Source organism: Gracilinanus agilis, chromosome 6 (assembly GCF_016433145.1).
Source record: "Gracilinanus agilis isolate LMUSP501 chromosome 6, AgileGrace, whole genome shotgun sequence".
NCBI classification, from domain to species: Eukaryota; Metazoa; Chordata; class Mammalia; order Didelphimorphia; family Didelphidae; genus Gracilinanus; species Gracilinanus agilis.
Window position 1 is genome coordinate 232,407,372 of NC_058135.1, and position 27,581 is coordinate 232,434,952.

The window sequence follows — 27,581 nt, forward strand, 5'->3', positions numbered from 1 at the left end:
TCAGATTTTGAGATTCCAGGCTCTCTTAAAGGGAAATGTTTTTTTGTTTGTTTGTTTGTTTTGTTTGTTTGTTTTGTTTTGTTTTTGTTTGTTTTTTTGTATGGAAAAGAGCAGAGAAAGTGTCTACTTGGGAAACTGTTTCATAGAGGGAAGGAAGCTTTCTGGCCATAGGACTGTCCTGTATCCTGGTTCAGACTTTTTCCTCCCTTTCCAAAACCCAGTGCATTTCTCTATCTGGTCCCAGTTATTCAGTAGTTTTCCACCCCACCAGTCTTGCCTCTCACCTGTTCAGTAGTTTTTACCCTGATCAGATACCTTGATGGATAAACTTTAGAAAGCTGATGTAAGACCTAGACTCGAAGTTGGTGGCTAGACCAGTAGAGAATTTTGGGTCCAGGCTTTCTTAGCTTGGTGGGTCCATCTTTATTTTATAGAGATATCACCTGCTTTAGGGGATTGATTCCCAGAGGATGGAAGAGTCATCATCACTGGTTGATGTAATATTCATGTATTTCAGGATGGTTCCTAATATATAGTAAGCACATAATAAATGGTTGTTGATTAACTATCTGATATCCAGAGCTTGAGAAAGATTGATGTGGTAGACTGTGGTACAAGTAGTGCTAGATTTGAACTCATATGACTTGGGTTTGAGTCCCAGCTCTGCCATTTACTACTTATGTAATCTTGGACAGATCCCTTTACTCCTGTGGGTCTAAGTTTCCTCATCTATAAAATTAGAGAGTTGCAGTAGACGATTTCTGAAGTCCTTCCTAGCTTTAGACCTTGGATCCTGCAATTCAGGGTCCTCCCTCATCTTCTATGATTTACTTATTTAAAGTCTTTTCCTTTTGTCTTAAAACTGATACTAAGTATTGATTGATTTATAAAGTAAGGGTATTTCTACTTGGTCTATTTATCACACAGGTTTGTCGGCAAAGATAAAATGAGACCATGGAGGTGAAGGGGCTCTGACAAGCATGAAACATTTTACAGTAAAGAGTGCTTCCACTTGCTATTATCAGCACTGTTTCTCAGTAAATACTTGCAAACTAAAGAGGAATGGATAGGATCAGTTCTCCTGGGACCTAGAATCACAGAATATGCAAGAGGGAAGGGACCTCAAGGGGCATGTAATAATTCTTCATCTTACAGATGCAGAAAGCTGAAAATATATTGAGAACTGCATTTGAATATAATTGGTTTCTTTTGTACTCCAGTGTATTTTGTTTTATGCATTTAAGAACATGACTAAAAAGGAATCCATAGCCTTCCCCAGACATCCCATTGAATTCCATGACGAATACCAAAAATATTAAGATACCTTGCCCTACAGGAAACTTTCTTAATCCCCTAGTCCTGAGTTCAAATTTGGTCTCAGATCTTTATTGTCTGTGTAAGCCTGGATACCTGACTCTGGGCTCAACATTCTCTGTTTCCCTTTATTTCCTTCCCCTCTAATTTTCTCCCTTTCTTCCTTTCCTCCTTCATTTCCAGTTACTAGGAGGAGCACCTTTTGGATTAATTTTGTTTGAAAGTTACAATTGGGATTTTTTGCTTTGTCATGAGCAGATATTTGAATCGTGAGCTTCTGTCACCCTCCACTAGATAGCCTGCCGAACATTTGATTTCACAAGTTCCACAAGGCTTTCTTGTTTAGTTCCGTGTTTATCTGGCTGTGCGAACATCTGTATTAAATTGCTTTTGCTTTCTTCTTTATTTTTGTCTTTATTATCAGGTTTTTCGGGCAAATTTCTTAACTTTTAACCACGGAGTGTGGCAAAACAGCCAAAATTTAATGAAGAAAATGATGATAATTAAATAAAGTAAAAAATAGCAATTAAGTTTAGCAATAAAGTTATATATCACAAGTAATGTGTAAGGTCAATTTTGTATTTCAATGTAGCATTATGTGTGTAGAGAATAAGTTCTATTAAGCAATAGAGCACAAAATGTGAAAACCTCCTCCAGCATCTTCACCTGACCTTGAAGGTAAATAACATTTCATAAGCAAGTTTATTTCTTTACGTTCTTTCTTATTATCTATAAATCTATTTATTTGTTACCTACAAAATACATTTTCATATTTAAAAGCATATAAAAAATAAGTGTGGTTTTGGGGGGTTGGAACGGATTAATTGCATTTCCATTAATTTAAGTAGGGAGGTTTGATTTGACACACGAGCAAATTGAGTTTCAAGTTTGGCCATGGAATGAATTAAACTCATGTGTCAAGGCATCACTCTACTCCCTTCCCCTAACCCCTTTTCTATCTCTCCTCAAATTATCTTGTATTTACCTATCTGTTTCAGTGGTGTGGGCTCCAAATAAAAGACGGATTATAACTTGAAAAAATAAAAAATGAAAAAGCTCTTTGGAGCTTATATTCTCATTAGGACAGAAAATAATTTTCTTTTCTTTTTTTTGTTTGTCCTTGTGTTCTTAGAGCCTAACCTAGGACTTTGAATATATCAAGTTTTTAATAAATCCTTCTTGGGTTTTGATTTAATTGAATTGGATCTAATACCATCCTTTCTGGTTCTGACAGAGCAGCCTGGCATTATGGGAAGTCCTCCCATGGAAGGATAGGATTAGCAGCCACAACTACAGCATTTGTTAATGCCAGTACTCTAATAAGTGCAGGAACCCACCCCCATCCTCACTGGGCATGGAGCCCAGGGGCTGTGCAGTTCATTGTGCTTAGCAACACTGGGCATGACATCACCCATGGAATAAACAAGCAATGCCAATTCAATTCAATAAGCATTGTTTTTTACGTATCTATTTTACAGGGCATCCCAAAAGTCTTTGTAGAATTTTAAGTTATGAAAGTTCTTTTGTAGTCAAACATGACGAGGTCATTCTCCAATATTATCCAGCCCTAGTAGCACCTTCATTTCCCAATAGACAACTTCTGTAACTAATTTTTTGAATTAATTCCCATACATCATTGTTTGCATGTTTTCTCCCCTATTAAACTCTTAGCTCCTTAAGGACAAGGGCTATTCATTGCCTTCTTTAGTATTCCCAAAGCTTATCAAAGTGCCTAGCACATGGCAAAGTGCTTAATGCATCCTCATTGACTGATTGATTGACTTGATTCATCTAGCATGTGTTAAGGACCAACCACGTGCCAGACAAGAAGCAGGGTGGCGTAATAGCTAGAGAGCTGGCCTTGAAATGAAAAAGACTTGGACTGAAGTCTTACCTCCTTCCCAAAGTCTTCCCTGGTCCTGACCAGCTGAGAGGATTTCCCCCTCAAGCTCCCCATTATACTCTCTGTTCTGTCTTTCCCTTTGCATTAGTCTCATCCTATTGCATAATATATGTATTATTATGTCTATGTCATTTTTCTTTTGGATCATAAGCTTCTTGATGGAGTGGACTGTGTTCTTTATCTTTGCTTCCCCAGTGTGGACACTTAAACAGAAACATAGAAACTCAGCAGTAGAAAGGGTCCTTGGAGACCATCTAACCCAAAGCATACATTAGAAGAAATTCTCTCTCCAATGTCTCTGTAAACTAAATATCTAGGATCATTTTTAAGGCATCTAGTGAGAGGAAACTCACTCCTTTTGAGGTAGCCCACTCTGTTTTTAAATTGTTAGGTAGTGATTCTTTGCATAGAGCAGAGGTTCTTAACTTGGAGTCCATGACTTGTTTTGTTTTTTAAAACAATTTTATAATTATATTTTAATATAATTAGCTTCCTTCATAATCCTATATATTTTATGCCTTTAAAATTTTTATTCTGATAAAAAGGTCAGTGGACTTTATCAGATCACCCAAGGGGACCATGGCACACACAAAAAGAAGAAAAATTCCTTGCAGGGAGCCCAAGACCAAATAAAATAAAACTTTGATCAGCACCTTATATCGTGATACAAATAAGACTTTACAACATAGTTTTGAATTGTGATGGAGTCAACTTAGGCTGCATATGTTGATATTATTATATGACTTCTATTTTGCATGTAGTATGGAAAACCTTTTCCAGGGTTCATAAGAAGGGTCTGTCAACCCTGGAATATAATAACAACTAGCATTCATATTTGCAAAGCACTTTACAAATATATCTCCTTTGGTGGCCACAATAATCCTGATAAGTGCTATTATTGTCTCCATTTTACAGAAATTTTATATTTTACAGTATGGAAACAGAAGCACACAGAAGTTAAGGTACTTGCCCAAGGAAATAAAGCTAGTAAGAATCTAAGGCTGGATTTGAACTCAAATCTTCCTGAGTCCAGATCCAGTGATCTATCCAGTATGCCACTTAGTTGCTATTCCCTTTCTACTGTTCCAATGTTACCTTCTTGCAAAAGGGAATTTCTGAACTAGTGAATCTAATACCAGAATCAGGAGGATTTATTATAACGTTTCCAGGCTCCATAACTCAACAATTTTTTATTTATCTATCAATTTAGTGTGTTGTTTCTACCCTCTCTTCCTTAAATGCTAATAATAGCATTTTGGAAAGCCCACATTTTATTTGAATGAACTAAGGGAAAACAGAAATGTATAATAAAAGTGAAGAATCTCAGTGTTAGAAAGAGACCCCAGAGAAGGTCTTGCCTATAAGGTGGTTAGTCAGTCAATCAACAAGTGCTTATTAAATATATACTATTTGGATTAGGTCCTATTCTTAGAGTGATGATGCTTCTTTTAGGCCCTCCCCTTCTCTCTTGTCTGTATTCCAATTCAATTCATTTAAACAAATGTCTATTAAGTACTTGCTTTGAGCAAAACTTAGGGGAGAGGGTGGTATAGTGGATAGAAATTTTATCTTGCCATCAAGAAGACTTGGGTTGTGGTCCCACCTCTGACACATACTGACTGTGTGACCAATGTTAAGTCTCTAAACTTTTCAAGACCATAAGCAACTTTGTCATCTCTAACTTGCAGATTACCAAATACCATTAGAGGAAGTTTTCTTTGTGTGGATTCCCTAAACTAATGAGATCATAGGTCTAGACAAGAAAAAAAATTATACAAGGTATAATATTAGGTTCTGGGATCACACAGATTAAAAATGACTCTGTGCTCTCAAGGAGTTTATGACCTAAGCAGATGAATTGAACATGTATGCAAATTAGTATTATACAAGATGAAATGTGATAAGGGCAAAGGAATAAATCTAGACAGAATTCTCTAGGAGGAAATTTAAGTACACTTCCAAAAGGAGTAGTAAATAAGAAGGTCTCATGGAAAGGATGGAAAAAGAATTTCACTTCCAATTCTTAACCTTTTGCTTAATAAGGTTCATTGATATTTTTTTCTATTTCTATAAAGTAATATTTTGGTAGTTTAATTGGATAATTAGAATAATTTGGTAGTTTAATTGGATAGTTAGATAATTAGAATAATTTAGAATACTAGTCTAATAATTTAGAATAATTTAGATACTATTATTTTTTTATATTGGCCGAATGTACCTATGAACAACCAATATTCTTACAATAATATAGGTCTGTCTTTTTTCTCTAAAGATTATATTGTAGTTGTATTCATATAGTTCCTGTATATGTCTTGATATGTAGACTGCCAAATATATTTTTCATTCTTTAGTAATTTTAATGGAATTCCTTTGCCTATTTTCTCCTGTTGGGCTTTGTTACTAATTTATACAAATGCTGATAATTTGTGTGAATTTATTTTATATTCTGTGATTTTGCTGAAATTTTTAGTTATCTCAATTAATTTTAGTTGATTCCCTCAAATTCTCTAATTAAACCATTGTCTTCTGCAAAAGAGATAAATTTGTTTCGTTTTTGCCTGTATTCCTTCAATTTTTTTCCTGTCTTACTGTTGTAGCTAGCATTTTTACTACTAGATCAAAAAATAGTGGTGATAATAGGTATCCTTGCTTTACTTCTGATCTTACTGTAAAAACCTTTAGTTTTTGTAATGTTGACTTCTGATTTTAGATAGATACTATTTAACATATAGAGGGAAAAGTCCACTTATTCCTATACAGAAAAAGGGAAAGAAAATGTCCTAGTTAGAACCAGATTGCAAACTAAACTACTAAGAGTAATCATCAAAACTATTTAGCACTAGTTAAAAATATAGAGTTTGATCAGTGGAATAAATTATGTACAAAACATATAAAAACAAATAAGCATAATAGAATAGTGTTTGATAAACCCCCATCCCTGGAAAACTATAAAGCAATTCAATAGTAATTAGATTTGGACAAACATCTCACACCATATACTAAGATAAACTCTAAAAAGATAAATGACTTAATGATAAAAGAAAGGGTCACCCATAAATAAGTTCAGTGACCAAGGGGAAAATTACCTTTCAGAACTATGGACAGGGAAAGAATTCATAATCAAAGAAGGGTCGGAGAGAATCACAGAAGATTAAATGAACAATTCTGATTATGTAAAATTAAAAAGGTTTTATATGAACACATAAAATTATAAGGGAAACAGCTAAATGAGAGAAAATTTTTGCTACAAGTTTCTTTGATAGAAGTCTTAATTTCCAAGATATATGAGTAAAGAATAAATCATTTCCCAATAGACAAATGATCAAAGTATACAAACAGGCAGGTTTCAAAAAAAGAAATCCAAGTCATCAATAGTCATTAAAAAAAAACCTCTTCAAATCACCAACAGAGAAAGGGAAATTAAAGCAATTCTGAGGTTGTATTTTATATGTATCAGATTGGCAAAGATAACAGAAAAGGAAAATAACAAATGTTGGGAAAACAGGAATATTAATGCATTGCTGGTGGGACTAAATATTGGTCTAGCCATTTTAGAAAAAACTATTTTGAACCATGCCCCTAATGGCTCTCCATTTTACTTACATACTTTGAGCTAGCAATATTTGTCCTATATCCCAAGTACATTAAAGAAAGAGGAAAAGACCTTTTCTGCGAATATATATGTGTACATTTCTTATTTCCTAGCAAAGAACTAGAAACTAAGGAGCTATCCATCATTTGGGGAATGTCTGAATGAATTATGGTACGTTCATGTAATGGAATATTATTGCACCAAAAGCAATGATAAGAGATTCTTTCAGAAAAACCTGGAAAGAATTGCATGAACTGGTCCCTCCTAGAATTAGACATATATCTTTGGACATAATTAATATAGGAATTTTTAAATTGTTTTTTTTGCTGCTTTTTTTTTGTTTTGCTTTGTTCTGACTATGTATATTGGTTATAAAGACTATGTATATTGGTTATAAAGATTTTCTTTTTTCTTTTGGGATAGGGTAGGAGAGTTAGAGAAATGGTTCCCCCCTCACACACACAGACACACACATACACTATTAAAGAGAACAGAGAGATGCATCACAAAGATAGTTTGAAAGTCACACATTGAATTTATTATGTATTTTTTAAAAAAGTAAAGTGCTACATAATGGAAATTCAGTTTTATGTACAATTTGCTTCCATTCCACAATGTATGTAGAAATGCTCATCTTATTTGGCATGTGTTAAATTCACAATACTAAAGAAAAGAAAATAGAAAAAAAAAAGGATTTTAATGGATGGAGATGAAGAGGAAGCAGTTTCCAAGGAGGGGTTGCACTAATAGACACATGCAGGAGAGGGCAGACAAGATCATGTCAATCTATTTGGTCTGGAACATGGAGCCTATGAAAAGATCTCCCATGAAATAAAATTGGAAAGGTAAACTAGAACTTTATTGTGGAGGGCTTTAAGAACTTATCTGAGGGGGTCTCTATTTTGTCCTTATAATCAATAGGAATCTATTGCAATTTTCTGATCAGAGAATTGTCATGAAAAGATTGATTTGGTGGCTGGATGAAAGAGCTGAGCTAGATTAGAGTCAAGAGGACCATTCAGTGCTTATTGATTGGTTTATTAAGAAGCCATTCCAATAGGGTTAGGCAACAGAGATAAGAGCCTGTACTCTTGTGATGGCTGTGGCAACACCTTAAAGTTAGGGGTGCTCACCTGGGGTCCATAAATTCTTTTAAAAATATATTTTGATAACTGTATTTTCACATAACTAGTTTCATTTGTCATTTTATGCATTGTTATTCTGCAGTGTTCATAGGCTTCACTAAACTACCCAAAGGGATCTCAGATACACACTCAAAAAAAGTTCAAAACCTCTGCCCTAGATGAATCCCTTTGAACCTAGCCTTCTCCAGAAAGCTTTACCTGACCACCTTAGCCCACAGGGATCACCTCATCTTTGGGCCATTTATAGCAGTATGATAAAATGGAGAGAATACTAGACTTGGCATTGGAATGAGTAGGATTTGAATCCCACCTTTATGTATGTACTAATTGTGTGAATCTTCAATTAATCACTTTATCTCAATCTCTTTCCTCATCTGTGAAAGGAGGGAATTTTCATCTTCAATCTTTTTTGGTCCCTCCAAGCTCAAAATTTATGATCCTGTGATATTATCTGCTCTCTTTTCTCATGAAGGAGGCATTCCAGCTGGACTGTGAGCTCTGTGAGGGCCAAGACCATGCCCAGCTGTATCTCTCTGAATTCAGATTGGCAGGTGGTAGAACACACCTAGCACCTCGGAGATGTTCAGTATTTCTGAAATATGTGATTGGTGGCCTGGAGCTTCTGTAGGAGAGGCACATTTTTGGTCCCATTTGTCCTTCCTCTCCAAGGCCACTCTCACCACCCAGTTCCCTCCAAGTTGATAGGCATACAATCCATCAGTAGGAGATAAGACACTCCCCTCTGGCTGTTGCTATGGTTACTGAGGGCTACTGTGAACCTCCTGGGCTGGGAGCCTCCACACCTGTCCCTGCAAAATGAGCCCTAGCTTACAGAACAATGCAAGCAAGGGATTGCAGGTGCCCTGGATCCCATGTAAACATAACAGCCAGGGCTGCTAATGACCTCAATATACCTTCTCCTGAAGAATAAAGTATTAGTCTCCCAGTCCTGTCCCAGACTTCCCTTATTCTGCTGAGTGTCCTGATCAGGATCTTGGAGAAGTGGACTTCACTTGGCATGATAACAATAACAATGACAGCAATAATAGTAATACATAACATTTATATAGTGCTATGCAATTATTTAGAATGTCAGAGCTGGGATGGACCTTAGAGATCATCCAGTTCACCTGTTATCATAGTCATAATAATGTCTATCATTGGTCATTATGATGTGATTGCAGATCCACCAAATTCCAGAGATTCTCATTCACTTCTCATCCCTCATGCCAATTACATCTTTGTTCAAAATCTCAAACTATTAGCCTCTTCTTGAGTTTTTTTTTCCAACTCAACTTCTGTGACTAAGTTTTGGTGCCAAGGCAGAAGAGCAGTAAGGGCTAGGAAATAGGGGTTAAGAGACTTGCTCAGGGTCACACAGCTGGGAAATGTCTGAGGTCAGATTTGAACCAAGGACTTCCCATCTATGGGCTTGGCTCTCAGTCTAGTTAGTCACCTGGCTGCCCCCTCCCACTGAGTTTTTAGTCATTTGGGGTTCCCTTAGATCTAGTTTGTTGGTGAGGAAGTTAATCTATCCATGCTCTATGATTTCCCTGTTTTTTTTTCATACAATGGACCGTCTTCTGTTCTTATTGATCACATTTTTCTATAAGATCCGTGTGAGGTAAGTAATCCAAGTATTATTATCCCCATTTTACATATGAAAAAGATGAGGTCCAGTGAAGTAATGGGAATCACCAAAGATTGACAAAGATGATTAGCATAAGAGGTGGGATTAACCTGGACTTTCAATTCCAAACCCACCATGTGTTTCTCTTTAATGGACTGCTTCTTTGATCTAATTTGACCTTAAGAGTGTTGTGTGATGGGGGGAGGAGAAGATCAAGGATCACCATTACATAATCCATTACACAAATGAAGAAATTAAGGAAAGGAATTTATGTCACTTGTTCAAGGGCCCATAGCTTAGTAGCTAATCAGCAAGGGGCTATTTACCTCTGCATCTACCTGGCAAGAAGCCCATAGGCTGGTCCCTTCACTGGCCTTTTTTGAGGGACTATTTTTCCCCTTTGACATTACCCAGTCCAAAACATGGGTTCATCAGGATGTGGAAGGGCTTGAAACCATGCCATTTCAGAACAAACTGAAAGAACTGGGGAAGAGAAGACTTAAAGAGGCAAGATGACTGTCCTCAAGGTCAACCTTTTGTTAAACTGAAAGGGAGATTAGGTTATCTTGAATCCATTGAGATAGGTGACCCCAGAAAACAAAGCATGGATGATGGTAGGTGATTGATGGATGCTGAGGTCATCATTCAAGACCCCAGAATTGTGAAGTCATAAGTGACCCTCCATGACATAACCTTTCCAGATCCCCCCAGAGTCTGGTTAGTCTGATGATAGGAAGCTAGGGGCAGTGACATTTGTTGTCTCCTATAATCACAGAAAATTCTTCTCTGTAGTTAATAAGCCTATTGAGACCACAGCTCCAGCAGGGAATGCAGAATTCAGGAAGAAAGTCAGTCCAAGGGGGTGGATCTTTTGTTGTTTGTAAAAAACAGGCCAACATGTTTGCACCTAGTAATTTCTAATTCTGTCGTCTCCAATTCCCAGACCTAAGAATAGTTAACCAAAGCTCAGCTGCCGCATATCTCGCCCTCCCGCTGCAGGTGACTACAAAAATGTACCCCCAGCAGCAGCCGCAGCACACTAATTTCTAGACTCAAATGGAATTCAACCTTAGGCCAGATTAGAGCAAGGGCCAGAATGAGAGCTGACCCCTGCCTCCATTAACTCTTTTCCTTTCAGGCTCAGTAGAGTTAGGGTCTCCAATTTTATCCATATAAGGAACCCTTTTGTTTTACGGTAGCTGAGAGTATCTCTTGGGTGAGTCAGGGGTGTTTTACTGTAGTAATGTTAATAATCCATTATCTTTGGAGCACATTTTGTAGCTTTAAAAAGCCATTTCACATCTTTTATCTAATAAGGGAAAAGCGATGCTGTCAAGAATAAGGGTTCCTATCCTTCCATTGGCATTGTGTCCCCTTCCCCAATTGTCTAAATTCCTCATTTCTCAAGCATGGTCACCAGGTAGCACCTATGGCTAAATTCATGTTTTCTGCTTTCCAGCCCAGAGATCTTTCTATCACATCGCATTACCTCTGGAGGAATATTATTCCATGACATTCCTTATTTTAATACTGGGTATCAACTTCTCTGTCTCAGAAATGGGAACAAGATGACTATTCTATTCTCTCCCCAATCCCTATCCCTGGCAACATGGGAGTCACAGTATGTCTTCCAAGTTCCTAGTTGCTACACCAGGAATGTCTCTACTTCCCATATGGGACTTCAAATGTCCCCTGGAGTCACCATTAGAGAAGTTTGGGTGTTGTTCTTTATTTATTAATTATTCCTTCTAAGATTCTTCAATTGATCTCGGACCCTGGGATAATGAGCAAAATAATAGTCAAAATTTGGTCAAATAACTGGCTATAGCCTAAAAAAATTTTAGTTGAATGTTAGGAATTCTGGGGGCTTCTCTGTTTGATGTTTTCTACTCAATGTGTTCCCAGTCATCAGGGACTATTTGCCAATTCTTTGTCCCAGTCCTAAGGGATCTAGGGTACTTCCATGTCCTGGCACTTCCAAAATGTCTAATGTATAATCATTGGTAGCACTGAAACTTATCTAATGTTTCTTAGGAGCTTTCCTCTTTGCATTAGAAAGAGAAGTCTTGAAAAGGGAGTCGAATGGGCATCAGGGAACTTTATTTGAGAAACCTACTGGACACCAATAGGATATTGCCTCAACATTGCCTATCCATATAAAAATGTTATCATTTCTCTTTTTCTCTCCTCCTCCTCCTGTCTCACAACTCTAATAGTTACTGCTTGGTCACATTCCATCCACACTTCCTGGGAGGAGATCAGAAATGAGGAGTGTTTTTACACTGTTGAGGAATTTCCTTCAGGTTTAAAGGGTCATCATTTATACCCTAAGTAGGCACTAAGGGGGTGTCTATGTTGAGATAACAGTTGAGATTTGATAAGTGTACTTTAGGTCTAACTGCCTTTTTTCTATAACCACAGTTGGAGAAAAAAAAGGAATTATAAGGCAAGTTCCTAATTGAGTTTAAAAAGCAACTTACTAGTGTACATATTGGGGATAGTCATGACTAGAGAGCAGGTGTTATATTGAATCTCTGGGAGCTTGAAGTTCACTGTTGATTGACAGGTGAATCAGTTGGATGGAATGTTCCCAGAGAGGCATGCAGACTCAGGAGAGAGCAGTTGAGAACCCTGGCAGAGGTTCTGGGGGTCTTTTACCTGTCCCTGAGGCTAGAGATCAGTGTGGATCCTGGTCTTTGGAGATAGAGACTTGCAAACTCAACCCTGCAAACTCCTCCTGTGTTTCCTGTACCTTTATCAACTTGTACTTGACCACCATCTCTGTTTCTACTGCCCCTAGATATGAGGAGTTTCATCATCTTAGTTATCTAGGCTTCCCAGGGCCCAGGAGGGATCCAGGAAGTGGGCAGGAGAAGAAGAGGGTGGAAAGGGTGGATATCTCAACTGATAAGGCTTAAGATCTACTGAAGAAGAAGCTGAAGATTTCACAGCAGTTTACCTACTCTGGTTTAGCCCTGGCCAGGCTGTACCAGAGAGAAGCTATCTTTTTGATTCCTTCATTTGCCTGCACTTAGAGATTCATTAGTATCAATTTAAAGTAGGGTCTCCTATTACCTCTATCCCACACCATTATCCTTCTTACCAAATATATTCAAGTTTTAAAGTACCTTCCTGAATTGGTTTCCAAAGCTTATTTGGGAAGGGAGTCACGCAGTCAGATTACCAATGTTACCTCAGCTGAAGAGCCCAATAATTAATATCAATTAACCCCAGGTGGGTCCTGAAGGGATAAACACTTTGACCTAAAGGATTCTGCCTGGGCAACTGTTATAAAGGAGAAATGCCATCCTAACATCTCTCTGTACTACATCTTCATATACATCAAATAGATATTAGTGACCTCCTTTTAATATAACACAGGTCACATGAAAACAAACAAGGGGAGTTTAGTAGGCTGCAAACCCAAATGTGATATAGCAGCCAAAACATGAAATGTGGTCTCAAGCCCCCAGTAATGGACGCATAGTATCCAAACTAGTAAAGTTTATCATCCCTTTGAATTCTTCCTTGTTCCAACTCTACCTCAAATATTCTATTCAGTTCTAGGTATCACAACATGGAATTCCTAGGAATTATACTTCAGTTATAGATACCACAGCTTTAGGAAGGATTTAGAGAATGATCAGGATGTCAAAGGATATAAGACCTCCACCATTCCAGAAAGGGCTTATTTCATCTGGAAATGAGAAGACTTAGAGGGATGGGATGACTATCATTGTGTATCTAAGGATTGCATTGTGGAAGACGGACTAGATTTCATTTTGGATTTAGAGGGTAGAATGGGAGCAAAAAATAAGAGTTACAGGGAGACAATTTTAACTGAAAAGGGTCAGACTTTCTAATGGTATTGTAAAGGAATGAGTTCATTGTAAGGCAATGAGTCCTCTGTAAATGGAAGTGTTTAAGCTGAGGCTGCATAAGTGTCAGATAAGGATGCTGTGAATGCAGAGTTCAAATCTTGTCTCAGATATTATTTATGAGTTATGTGACCTTCAGCAAATCCATTAACTTCTAGCCTCAGTTTCCTTATCTGTATGTCATCTAATTCCTAGGGGTATTGTAAAAATTAAAAAATTATAAAACACTTTGTAAACCTTATTACATTATATAAATGCTAGTTGTCATTATTATTAGCTATTATTTTTTAAATTTAATTTTCTTTATTTTATTCCAGTAACAAATCTACACATAAGTTTTCCAAGGTTACATGACTCATGCTCTCTCTCTCTCCACTTTCCTGGAGCTGGCAAGCAATTCCACTGGGTTTTACATGTATTATCACTCAAAGCCTATCTCCATACTGTTCATTTTTGTAATAATCTTTTAAAACCAAAACCCCAAATAATATACCCAAATAAACAAGTGATAAATCATGTTTTCTTCTACATTTCTACAATAATTCTTTCTCTAGATGTGGATATCATTCTTTTCACAAGTCCCTCAGAATTGTCCTGGATCACTGTATTGTTGTTAATTTGCTATTATATTAAAAACCACTCTCCTGTACTGTGTGGAAGATTGACAAAGGTAGTTTCTAGGACTCCATGATTCTATGATGACATCAGGAGAACCATAGATAAAGAATCATAAAATCAAAAATTCATACATCTAGAACTGGAGGGACTTATTTTGAAAGTTCAGCCCCTTCTCCCATCATTATTTACAGATGAGGAAACTGAGACCCAGAGAAGTTAAATGTTTTAATCAGGGTCACACAGGTAACAAGTATCCTCCTGGGGATTTCTTTGGAATCTTAAAAGCTCACTGAGGTGGAAAGAATTATAGCTTAAATTACTCGGGATCATAGCAAGGAACCTAGAGGTCTAGTTCAACCCTATCATCTTACAGCTAAGGAAATGGAAGCTAAGAGACTTGCCTAAGGTCACTCAACTAATGAATAGAAAACCTAGGATTCTGTCTTCAAGCAAAGGAGAAAGGAAACCTCAGTATTGCTCATGGCAGCCTGGTTTTGCTTACTCTGGACAGGCAGTCCCTCTGGGCTTCACTTATCACTCACGTATGACTTCACGTGGAAGTTTATGGAAACTAATCCAATCTCATTCCTGGGGGACTTTCCAAAGGAAAAGCCTATGGATGCTCTCTGCTTTAATCTTCCCACACAAATGTGATTCTTCTCATGTAGTAGATTCAGTTCTCTCTTTATGACCTTGCTTTCCATCTCTTCTTTCATTTTCATGAGGGCAGCCTTTGACCCTGCAGTGTATTCTTGTGACTAATAAACCAATTACTCTCCTCCCCTAGCAACATAAAAAGGTCTTCTCCCAATTGTCCTTTCAGATCCATCATCAAGATATTCCTCATGCCTGAAGAAGAGCTTTATCTTACAAGAGGCAGTTCTCAAGCCGAGGAAGGGAGGTGGGAAGAGAAGATGCTACCAAGACAACATTTTGTATTCTTTCTGCCTCCCTGTCCCACAGCCCAGAAAGAGATAGGAATGACCTACAGGCACACTGCACCCAAGATGAGAGAGGAAAATTGTCTTAGAGTCGTTACATTTCTTTTTTTTTAAACCCTTACCTTCCGTCTTGGAGTCAATACTGTGTATTGGCTCCAAGGCAGAGTGGTAAGGGCTAGGCAATGGGGGTCAAGTGACTTGCCCAGGGTCACACAGCTGGGAAGTGTCTAAGGACAGATTTGAACCCTGGACCTCCCATCTCTAGGCCTGGCTCTCAATCCACTGAGCTACCTAGTTGCCCCCAGGGTCGTTATATTTCTGATATAGAAATAGAACAGAACTTCATGGGTACTAATGAGGATGTGTCAGAGAGGAGCAAGCCCAGGGGTGGTAGTTTTTAATCATACCAGGAATCTAGGTGGAAGATCAATGGGGAGAATGGGGACAATTAGATGGCTCACTGAATAGAGAAAGGAGGGTCTGATTTCAAATCTAGCCTCAGACATTTCCTAACTATGAAACTCTGGGCAAGTCATTTGCCCAATTGCCTGACTCTTAGTACTCTTCTGCCTTGGGACCAATACTTAATATTAATTCCAAGACAAAAAGTAAGTGTCAAAAAAAATAAGAATGGGGAAGTTGGAGTACTTCTGCTGACTCCTAGTTTCTGAGTGACAATAGCAGCAGAAGAACTCAGCCCTTCCTGATGATTTAATTATTGCCTGCCAGTCAAGCCCAATCAAACCTGGGCATCCCCTCAGGTAAAGCGGAAAGATTCCTGACTCTTGAGACCCTGAGTTCAATTTTCCCATGCTGTTAATGTGGACCTTGAGCAAGTCAATTAAGTTTTGTCAAGTCTCTGATTCTTCCTCTGAAAAATGAAAGTTTGATTAGGTAGCCACTGAGGTCACTTCCCTCTAGATATATGACCCTATGATCTCTCATGCCTAGCCCTAGGTTTGTCTCTGCTCCTACCAGTGCCTCCAACACACAGGGTAGGTAGAGTGACTCTAGTCCTCACCCTGCACTGGTCAGTCTCTTGGACAAATACCATCTTACCAACATCCTTCTTAAAAGATGGCATCCAGGGGCAGCTAAGTAGCACAGTGGATAGAGAACCAGGCCTAGAGCTGGAAGGATCTGAATCCAAATCTGGCCTCAGATGCTTCCTAGCTATGTGACCCAAGACAAGTCTTTTAACCCTGGCTGCCTACCCCTTCCTGCTCTTCTGTCTTAGATATACTAAGACAGATTTTTAAGCCTAGGGATTCATTTCCCTGAATATTGGGGGGAGCTAGGTGACTTAGTGGATAGAGAGCCAGACCTGGAGATAGGTTGTCCTCGGTTCAAACCTGGCCTCAGACACTTCCTAGTGTGGCTCTGGGCAAGTCACTTAACCCCCATTGCCTAGCCCATAGAATCAATATACACTATTGATTCTAAGACAGAAGGTAAGAATTAAAAAAAAATGATGGCACCCGGGGCTGAATGGATACTCCAGCTATGGTCTGACCCAGACAGAGGGCAGCAGAACTGACACTTCTCTTGGCTGGGATTGCTGTCTCTCCTTTAATGAACCCTCCTTTATTGGTCCCCTGAGGCCATGCTAGTTTTTATTGGTTATCACATCTTGTCATTGATTTATATGTACTTTCACTCATTTCTTTTCTTGCTCTTATTTAGCTTTCCATTATGGCAGCCTAGACATCACTTATCCTAATGGTTAGACCATATTTGGATTACTTTGGCAATCAGGTGGCTTAGTTGATAGAGCACCAGACCTGGAGTCAGGAAGTCCTGAGTTAAAATCCAGCCTCAGATCCTTACTTAGCTTGGTGACCTTGGACAAATCACTTCATCCTGATTTGTTTTCATTTCCTCTTCCATAAAATTATGATATTAATAGGACCCAGGGTTATTGTGAGTCTTAAATGAAGTAATAATTGTAAAACACTTACCATAGTGCCTGGCACTATATAAAAATTAGTTATTAGTATTATTTTATAAAGACTGAATTAATACAAACACAAAACAAACCATATTTTTCTTTTAATACTCTAGGTCCCCATTTCCCCTTCCCCTACCCACCTGGCAGACAGAGACAGCATCTGCTTTGAGTTTTATCTTTCATTTCATACAATCAGAGATGATAATATATATATTTTTAATTATTCTTCTGTTATCTCTTGCATTTCTAGCATCTCTGCCCTGGCTATCATTTTTCCATTTTCATTCCTACCCAATCGTATTGTTGCTTCATACTTCTCCTTAGTTATCTGGCTGGCAATGATTTTCCTTGGGAAGGCAAATATGTACTTTTATTTGAAATGCTCACAGAATATCAGACTATGGGTGCAAGCCAGCATTGCAGGATGCTCTGCTACCAGGATCTGGATAGTTTCCAAATCCAAAGTCATTGTTCCTTTCCATAGCACAGGGCTACAATCACCTTACCAGAAAGACTTGAAACACCTAAAATAACTATCCAGGGGGCAGCTGGGTAGCTCAGTGGATTGAGAGTCAGGCCTAGAGATGGGAGGTCCTAGGTTCAAATCTAGCCTCAGACACTTCCCAGCCATGTGACCCTGGGCAAGTCACTTGACCCTCATTGCCTACCCTTACCACTCTTCTGCCTTGGAGCCAATACACAGTAGTGACTCCAAGACGGAAAGTAAGGGTTTTAAAAATAAATAAATTAATAAAATGAAATAACTATCCATTCATCTCTCTGTCTCTATCTGTCTGTCTCTGTCTCTTTCTATCTCTCTCTGTTTCTCTCTGTGTCTCTCTGTCTCTCCATTTCTCTTTCTCTGTCTCTCTGTCTCTCCATCTCTCTGTCTCTCTCTCTCTCTGTCTCTCTCTCTCTGTCTCTCTCTCTGTCTCTCCATCTCTCTGTCTCTCCCTCTCTCTGTCTCTCTCTCTCTCTCTTTCTCTCTGTCTCTCTCTCTCTCTCTCATCAGTTATTCAGGGACACAAAGTCACGAGACTGAGACAGCTTGGAATTTCATGTTTGGCCAATGCCAGTTACGCAGACTGTCCCAGGAAGATTCTCCTGTCAGCGTCTTCTAACCTATCAGATATCTCTGTCCAGCTCACTTGTTTTTCACATGTCAGAGTCATCCTTGTCTGAACACTAGCCATAAGAACTCTACTATTTTACTTGGGTAAAAAATATCCTCAGCTGAGTCTTATGAGGATATGTAATAGACCATAAAATCTTAAGAATGTCAGAAATGGGAAGAACCATTTGTTTTAGATGGAAAAACAGAGCAACTACACAGGAAACTTGCCTACCTCTATCTCTTATTGGCCCAGTATTCTTTCCATAAATGTTTCTTATTTGTGGGGAACCAAAGAATTGAACCTCAGATTGTCCTCAACTCTGGAAGGGAGTTTTGTGAATTAATTCTTTATTGTTTAGTTCATTAACTCATGGAGAACACACCTGAGGCTGCTAAGCTGGAAATACCCACCATGATATGAGATATAAAACTCATACCTACATGCTTATTATTGAAGTCTGGAAAAGGCATACAAAATTGATTCCCTGGGCACCTAGGTATCAATGAGAATACCCAAGAGAATCCAGAAGAGATTTTTCTGAGATAATTTGGAGCAGGATATTAACCAGCTTGGAGGGAGAGGACATGTATGGGCACCTACCCATGTTCCACAAAGTGTCATAGGTAAAGCAGGGTTGAAATATGAGAGATCACAGAATCACAAAATCTCTGATTTAGAAAGGAACTCAAAGGAAATCTAGTCTAACTCTTCACTGAGTCAAAATTCCCTGTACAATCTCTCATCTGTGTTTCACTGGAAGACCTCTAGTGGCAGAGAGCTCACTGTCAATGTAGCCCATTCCAGCTATGTATAGTTCTCTTTGTTAGGCCATTTCCCCAAGTTTTGTTTTTGTTTTTGTTTTTGTCATTAGCTGATTTTTCTTTCATTTCTGTACCTGTCATTTTTTAATTCTGAGTTTGGCAAGGAGCTCTGTATACAGTCACATTGATATTTCTTGGCATATACCCCCTTTTTTCCTCCTAATGAATCAATTGTGACTATTAAAATTTTGTTAAGAATCTCTTATCCCTCTTGGACCAACTTCCAAGAAACCCAGAGTGTAACACAGTGAACTGAATTTGCAAAGGCAAGCAGGCAGCTGGGGGTGGAATGGACCCTGAACCCAGCCCAGCAGAATGTGCCCATTCAGAATTCTATTTGAAGCCAGAGGAGTTTGGAGGAGAATTCTGAAGGTCCTTAACTGTCACTTCTCTCCTGACCAGATGAGGAGCTGGGGTTTGTTTTGTTTTGTTTTGTTTTGTTTTGGTGAGGAGGTTGGGCTTGTGGGGTGAATCCTGAGTGAATTGGGTTCCTCTGTACTTTTATGTGTCTATTAGGAGACCACAATACCAACAGAGAAGACATTAAAGAGCAATTCTCCTATTTGGCCACTGAACAGCAATTCTCCCATTTGGCTCGAGAGTCTGAACTCCTCGGGGAGCAGGCTTGAAGGAAGCGGGTCCCTTCCCTGATCCTGCCTAAATCTATTGACCCAGTTACTTCCCTTTTATACATTAGATAGAAATACTGGATAGAAGGCTGTAGGGGGGGAGAGAGAGTTAGCTACTGTGACCAAGCCACTGAAGAAGTCCAAAGCTGCTCTCTTAGGGAGAAGACATAGCTGCTTGAGAAATTCATCCTTTCCCTACTTCCTGGATTCCCACATACCTTTTTCCCCTGTACCCTGAATTTGATTTATCCTTTATTAAACCCCTGATAGTTGATACTTAGAGTCTGGAACAGTTACATTGAGGGGGGAGGTGACTGATCTGGTGGCTGAGGGGAAGATCATTACCTGACTCCATCTTGAGGGGTAAAGCTACTTGTACTTAGGAGGTGGGGGGAGGCTTGTCTCAACAGGGCTGGCTCTGAGGGTGGGATTCCATCCATTAGGGTCACAACTGAACCACAACACCTTCAACATCCCCAATATAGTTTTGCCAGTTTGGGAAGTTCACTGAGTTTATTCCCTCATAGGTCTTCCCTGGGATGGGGGTGAGCAAATAGCTGATCTGGCCCATTGAAAGCTAACAAGGGGGGAGTCTAGATACCCACACATCTACCATCAATACTCACCCACATACAAGGGCTATCTTAGATGGACAGTGGCTAGGCCTCAAGCATTTTCAAGCCAGGCCTATAATACCTTCTGCCAAAGGTCAAAGCTAGTAGATCTCTTGAGCAAAGGAGTTTTGAGCTGTAGTGGGCTAAATCAATCTCCTAAGGGGACCAGGTTATCTCAGAGACACAGTATCACGTTTAAGATCATAGACATAAATCAAGGACCCAAAAGGAACAATATCAGTTCAGATTCCACTGAGTCAGAAATAGCAACCATCCATTGGGTTAAAGATTGTTAGTCAAGTTGTATTTACAAACTCTTTCCTTTTAAGTAGTTCTAGCAAATTACCTAAATAAGGTAGTCACTTAACCTTACTAGATCTCAGTTCCTTCACTTGTAATATGAGAGAGTTGTAGCATCAGAAGCTATGTCTTTAAGAGGTATCTATTCTAATCATCCCATTATAATACTCATGAGCTGGCATATGTCTCACGCAACAGTGGACAACTCAGTTCTGACCTTGGCATCATCCCCTGCAAAGACTAGTTTAGGTTTCCAAATTGCCTACTTTTGAAGCTCTTCAGTATAAATTCCCATTGTTTCTATTCTATTGCCTCTAAGTGATCACAAGGACAAAAGGACTATATTTCTAGAAGCTGGCTTCATTCTTGTCTAGGAGAAAGAACAATGACCTGGGAATCAGAAGACCTGAGTTCTAGTCTTGGCTTTGACTCTTAATATACTATTCAACCTTGGACAAGTATCTTCTCTTCTTTGGAATTCATTTTCTTCCTCTGTAAAATAAAGAGTTGCATCAGATGCTCTTTAGGCATATTACCAAACTTTATTCTTAAAACCCAATTTGAAGAAAACCTAAACCCCAAATGGATTACAGCTTCTATGGGAAATTACTCTCTTCCTTCCATGAGGATTACCAACTTATGACTATTAAAAATGAATCTAGAAGGGCAGCTGGGTAGCTCAGTGGAGTGAGAGTCAGGCCTAGAGACAGGAGGTCCTAGGTTCAAACCCGGCCTCAGCCACTTCCCAGCTGTGTGACCCTGGGCAAGTCACTTGACCCCCATTGCCCATCCTTACCAATCTTCCACCTATGAGACAATACACCGAAGTACAAGGGTTTTAAAAAATGAATCTAGAGTAGAATATTAGAGTTGGAAAAGTCTAAAAAAGTGATGTAGTTCAGCCCTTCCTGAGAAGATGAATTCCTGTTTTTCCAGCTTCAACACATGACCATATTTGGCTTTTTCCTGAACACTTCCAGTGATGGAGAACTCATCACTTCCCAAGAAACTCTGTTCCATGATTGGACCCCTTTGATTTTTAGAAAATTATTTCTTCTATGGAGGTGCTTCCCTGTAATTTCCTCCTCTTTTTCCTAGTTCTGCTTCCAGGGCCAAGCAGAACACATCTAATCCCTTTTTCACCTGATCACCTTTACAGTTAGTGATCATATCTCTGCCTAAATCTTCTCTCCTACAAGCCAAGAAAGCATTTCTTTAGAAACATACCATTTACTTTCCCTCAGCAATTTTAATGACCCTCTCCAGCATGGCTACTGGCTCTTCCACAACCCCTGAAACTGAGTTCTGCAGATACTGCTTTCCATCACCAGTACCATCCACAAAGGTCATGAAAATTTGAAGAGGTAGACATTCCCTCATATCTCTTTCCCCTTTCATTGAGACAGTCTCATTATGAACATTTACTGAGGACTGACTAAGAACAAAACTCTGCCTCCATCCCTCACATTTAAAAAGCAAAACACTTTGCATATCTTCTTTGGAATGTCTTCTTAGAGTTCCCAAGAACATGGATACAATTTATTTATATCCATTGGACTTCTTCAAACTGGCCATATCATTAGCTGCTTAACCTGGTGGTATCCTCTCACTTGGTATCCCTAGGCCAGAAATTTACTTCAGAGGCTTGGAGATCTTTTAGCTTGGAGTTGATATGATGATGATAAAGCATGACAGAAAGGATGCAGACTTACTTAGCTCCTCTTTTCCTCGCTTTTTTCTGCCATGGAGAATAATTTTTCAGGTCAGGGAAAAATAGGATTAACAAGTTACTAAGACCTGAAACAAGTGAGGAGATAATTTAAAACCGTCATATCTAAGCCAATCTCAATGAATTAAAAACCCATTGAATTTAAGTCTCAATGAATTTAAGACAAACTCTATCCAAAGGTACTGAAAGAACTTGACCACTGAAGCCCTTCAGTGGCCTTTGGCAAATTATGGATAATTAGAAGAATGCCAAAACACCAAAGACCGGGAAATACTGTCAATATATTTTTGTTGGTTGATTGAAAATACTGTCTGGCTTTCAAAAAGGAGAAGAACTTCTTCAGATGGCAAGTGAGTTTTGCATCAATTTCTATAATGCATTTTGAAAGAGGATTGTTTGGAACACTTGGCAAAAAACCTGGTCATCTCTAAGGAGCAACGTAGACTCATCAAGAACAAGTCATGAGCAGGGCATAGTACCCATAATTCATGCTAATGGGAAAGATGAAGCTGGTAGATCATTTGAACTCAGGAGTTCTGATCCCTAGAGTAGTAAGGATAAGAGTGATTTTGTCTCTCTATGTCTGGCCCCAATATGGTGAGCACTGGAAATAAATGGCCATCAGGCAGCCTAAGGAAAGACAAACTGATCCAGGACCAAAAAAAAAAAAAAGGAACAGATTAGTTTCCATTTTGACCAGTACAGTACAGGGATTAGGCTTTTGAATGACCATTGTACTTCCATCCTGACTGAAATTTTTGACACAAAAGCCAGTCATCATAAATCTCATTTTCCTTTATGACCAAGTTTACTAGATTGGTAGATCAGAGGAATAACACACTGAAAATGTGCCTCAATTTCAGCATATTATTTGAAAGATTCCCTTGCATTATCCTTGTGAACAGGAGAAATATGGGCTAGATGATATAGTATAGCTAGTTAAGAGTCTAAGCTGGTTGATTGTATTCAGAGTAATGATATAAAGAGATAGTGGAAGGAGATCCTTAAGTGATTGCCTTGGGGATCTGTCCTTGGTACCATTCTGCTGAATATTTGTATGAATGACTCACATGAGGACCAATATGGCATGCTTATCGTATTTGAAGATATCCTAAAGCATAGAGCAATACCTACTACTACTTTAGTCAGCCAAACTGGAGTCTAGACACATTTAGATAGCTTTGAATTATGGTTCATATAGAATAAAACAAAAATTAATGGGAATAAATTAAAGTCTTCATTTGAATTCATGGTGGTTAATATAGTTACAAAAATATAAGGGTGGAAGGCATAATATAATACACGTGTTCTGGGTTTCGGGGTAGACTGCAAACTATATACAGGTCATATGACATGGCAGCCAAAATTATTTTTTGATCTTGACCTGCATTTATAAAAAGCATTGTTTATCTCTAAGAGATGATAATCTTGTTGATATCTGTCCTGGTGAGACTTCTTCTGGAGTATTACCACATTTTGATGAAGGATACTGACAAACTATAAAGAATCTACAAAAGGACAACATTAATGGGGATGGGACTGAGATCCAGTTATAAGATAATTAGTTTAAGGAACTAGGGATGATTAGCTTGGAAAAGAGAAGACTTGGGGCAGATTGGTAGATATGATGCCAGTATGTGAATGGGATTTTGGAGGTTTACCATGTTAGAAAGGGATTAAATTAATTATTCATGGCTCTTTAAGGAGGAAATAGGAGCAACCAGTTGAAGTTCCAGAGAAACTGATTTGAGCTAGATGTAAGGAAAGGTTTCTTAATAATTAGAGCTATCCAAAAGTGGAATGAGAGGGAGGATATTGAAATTTCCTCTCCCTATAGGTACCTCAGTAGAAAACTGGGATGATACTTTAGAAGAGTGGCTGTGGGTGGGGATTTCTGTTCAGATGCAAGTTTTGGGAGACCTACTTAACTCCTTAAAATTCTGCAATCCTGAACAACACATGAGCTACAATAGCTACAATCTTCACAATAACTATGTGAGCCACAATGCAGGTAATTCTGTCTCCTGAATGTCAGTACTGGGCCCAATACAAATGCTTAATAAATATGACTTCTGAGTGCCAGAGAGAGAAAGTGACTTTCCCAGGGTCACATAGTGAGTCAGCTGAAAAGCTAGAAATTTGTTTCATGTCACTCTTTCTCTCTGATTAGGCCAGACTTTCTACTTATCTCTCCTTGCTATAATAAAAGAATCCTTGAAATTCCACATTCTCCATGAAGGGAACCTTCCTTGAGAATGAAAATTTAGCCTCTTGCCCTATGTGCAGGACTTTTTAAGAGCAGGGCTTCCCACAGAATAAGGATACAATCAATGTGCAGGAAAGTCCCAACGCTACCACCCTTCATAACTCACAGACATATGGGGATCACAGCAGTGATGCTGGTATGAGTCCATGAATACAAATATCCAATGTGGGCCAAGGGATCTTAAGCTTGATATCAAATTTTCCCCACAGATGACTTGGAGAAGTGAACATTTGATGTGTATAAAATAAACAAGAAAAAAGTAAGATGTTTTGACTTATACAGTAATAATTATATATGAGATAGAACCTGGGAACCCTAGAATCTTAGAGCAGGGAAAGCCCTTAAAGACCCACAGGATGGGTCTGTTATTCTTTCCAGAATCTAGGATCCAGAAGATAGAGGTTCAAATGGTGGTTCTGCCACCAAATTACTGTGCAATCTTGAGTAAGTTCCTTATCCCTAAGCCTCAGTAAAATGAAGGAACTGGGTGGAAATATCTCAGAGCTTCTCTCCAATTCTTGTAGACACTTGATCTAAGAAATTCACTAATGAACTTATCACATAATATTGTGCATCCTAGGTATCTATTCTTGTCCTATTCCCATCTACTAGATAGTAAGCTCAGTGAATGCTGACCTTGTCTTATCTTTGGACCTCTTCAGGGGCCAAGCACAAGTTATAGACAGTTGGTGTCCAATAAATCTTCATTTAATTATATTAAGCCCCTTCATTGTTCAGAAAAAGGAGACTGAGGTCCAGAGAGGATTCAGGATTCAATGAAGTTGACATAGCAACTCTTTAGACAAGGCTTGAAGCAGAAGCCAGCTTTAATTGTCAAGACTATTTTGATATACTTTAATTTTAGGCAAACAGGCTTTCTATTTGACAGACTCTTAGTGTATTTACTATCCTTTATCACTGGTTCTCTTCATCTGTTGCCAAGTGAAACCTGTCAACAAGTATATAGATTTTTCTGATGTGCCATTGGGAGTAGCATACTACTACTCCATGTGCTTGAGAGAGTGATTGCTTTACTTTTTATCAAAAGCAGTAGGATGAATTCTTCTGTCCCTCAGGAAAGCTGGCTAGCAATTTTGACCCAGGAAAAGAGAGGCCCATGGTGTACCCAACATCAGTGTCCTCTGTGCATTAGGTCGATAAACACAAAGATGTCCCAAGGGCCTTTATGAAGCCCCTAAGCCCCAGCCTGTGATAGACCCCCAGCTTTTACCTTCCAAATAATAGCCCCATTTCTCTAGAGAATGAACCATTTGGTAGGAAGATAGGGACCTGCTGGTTGCTGCCTTGTGGCCAGGCCCTGCCCCTCCTTCTACCCCTACTCCTGCTGCTTGTCAGCTGGTATAGCTCTCTGAGGCTGGGCACATTGCCCAACCAGGTGGTGAACTGGGCCCAGAGCCACCAGACCTCCTTCCTATCCCAGATTAATACCTTCAAATAGGCCTGTCTACCAGTGAGAATGAGCATACTCACTTCCCCATCCCCAAGTCCACTGTACCAATATTAACCTTCATCCATAAGCCAAATTTATATACCATCTATCTTTCTCTACACTAGAGGATGGTGACCATTCTAGGTGTCTTGGGCACCTAGTGGGCAACCATAGGATGCTAGCAAGGCCCAAGAATGTCTTTTATGAACCAGAGAATGAGAGCTAGCCCAGGGTGGGGGCTAGCTAAGGCAATTCAAAGCCTAGAAGTGCACTCTGCTTGTGTTCTAGGGAGACATTCATGTTTTTTGTCTCTCCTCTCTTCTGTAGGAAGCATGTGTTATTCCTGGGGCTGGAATGAGCATGGCATGTGTGGAGATGGCACCGAAGCCAACATCTGGGCCCCGAAGCTAGTGGAATCTCCAAGCTTAGCCCTGTGGCAACTTGTGGGTTGTGGTGCTGGTCATTCTCTTGCTCTTGGCCAGAGTCCAGTTTCCTTATCATTGTTCTGGAGCCCCTCAGGACCCAGAATCAAGCCAGATCCCCTGGAGAACTCACAGCAAGAAAAACAAAGGAAAGAAGCACGAACATTCTTCCCTCACCAAGCTAGTATATCTTAAAGTAGGGAATTTTGTGTTTAAAGGGCCTTTTAATAAAATTTATTTAGACAATTTTGTCCCTGATACATGTGTGATAAAAGGGATGGACTTGCTATTTGGAACAACATATGTGGAAAATGGGTAGATATTTAAGAAGTGCTGACTATTTGACCAGCTGGATGAGATATGGGGAAAGGACAATTTCCCAATACCCAAGAAACTTCACTGTTCAGCAATTGAGAATGAGAACAAAGGAGCACCATTAACAGTCTCTAAAAGGTAACAAGCTTATAATGTGTACAGATTGGGGGAAAGGGATTAGGGCTCCATCTGCTCTCTGCAGGGTTGGGTCTCCTCCATCTTCTTCCTACCAGCCTTCAGTAGTGCTGAAGCCAGTGGCCCCTTCCCATTGATGATGGCAGTTTTTTGCAAAGGACTTAAGAGGTTATCAGGTATGGGGATTCTTAACTCTTTTTGTGTCATGGAGCCCTCTGGAAGCCTGGAGATACCATTGGATTCTCCAAAATAATATTTTTAATATACAAGAATAAAAATACATAGGATTTCAAAGGAAATTATATTGAAATGCAGTTATCAAAGTATATATATTTTTAAAAGACAAGTTCATGGTCCTGATTAAAAATCTTTGATCTAATCAATGGTTAGGTTTCTTCATGCTAGGTAAGAAGGCATTCTGTAAAAACTCTATGTCTGTATGATTTTCTATCTTTGTGTTGTTTGTGCCATGGGTTGGTAAAGTAGTCTGTGCACTCTAAATGTCTGGTTGTGAATGTTGCTCTGGCTGACTCACTTCTGAGGAACACATCATTGATGAGAGCACAGCCCTAGAAGGTTCCTACCCCCAGCAACCTTTTATGTGAGAATGGGAGCAGCAGGAACCCCAGTAATTCTGTCACAATTATGGATTTCTTTTCTGGCCAGGGATTACCAGTGTTTGGAGGGTCTGGACCCAGTGAGAGTTATCTCAACCAAAAGCTTCTTGCTTTTGATTCCATGGACATTTGAAATAGAGCCTGCAACATGGTCACCTTCTTCTGGAGTGATTCCAGCCTTGGGTTTAGTGGCTATGTG

At 39.1% G+C, this 27,581-nt stretch overlaps 1 protein-coding gene across 1 annotated transcript in view; it reads left to right on the forward strand.

Moving 5' to 3' along the window:
- The window catches only part of SERGEF (secretion regulating guanine nucleotide exchange factor), a 282,000-nt gene extending 255,469 nt beyond the window's left edge, over nucleotides 1-26,531 (forward strand). The window contains exon 12 of the mRNA XM_044681806.1: nucleotides 26,221-26,531. Within this exon, the coding sequence (XP_044537741.1) occupies nucleotides 26,221-26,510 (290 nt within the window). The 3' untranslated portion in view covers nucleotides 26,511-26,531. The remainder of the gene's footprint in view (nucleotides 1-26,220) is intronic.
- The last annotated feature ends 1,050 nt before the right edge of the window (nucleotides 26,532-27,581 follow it).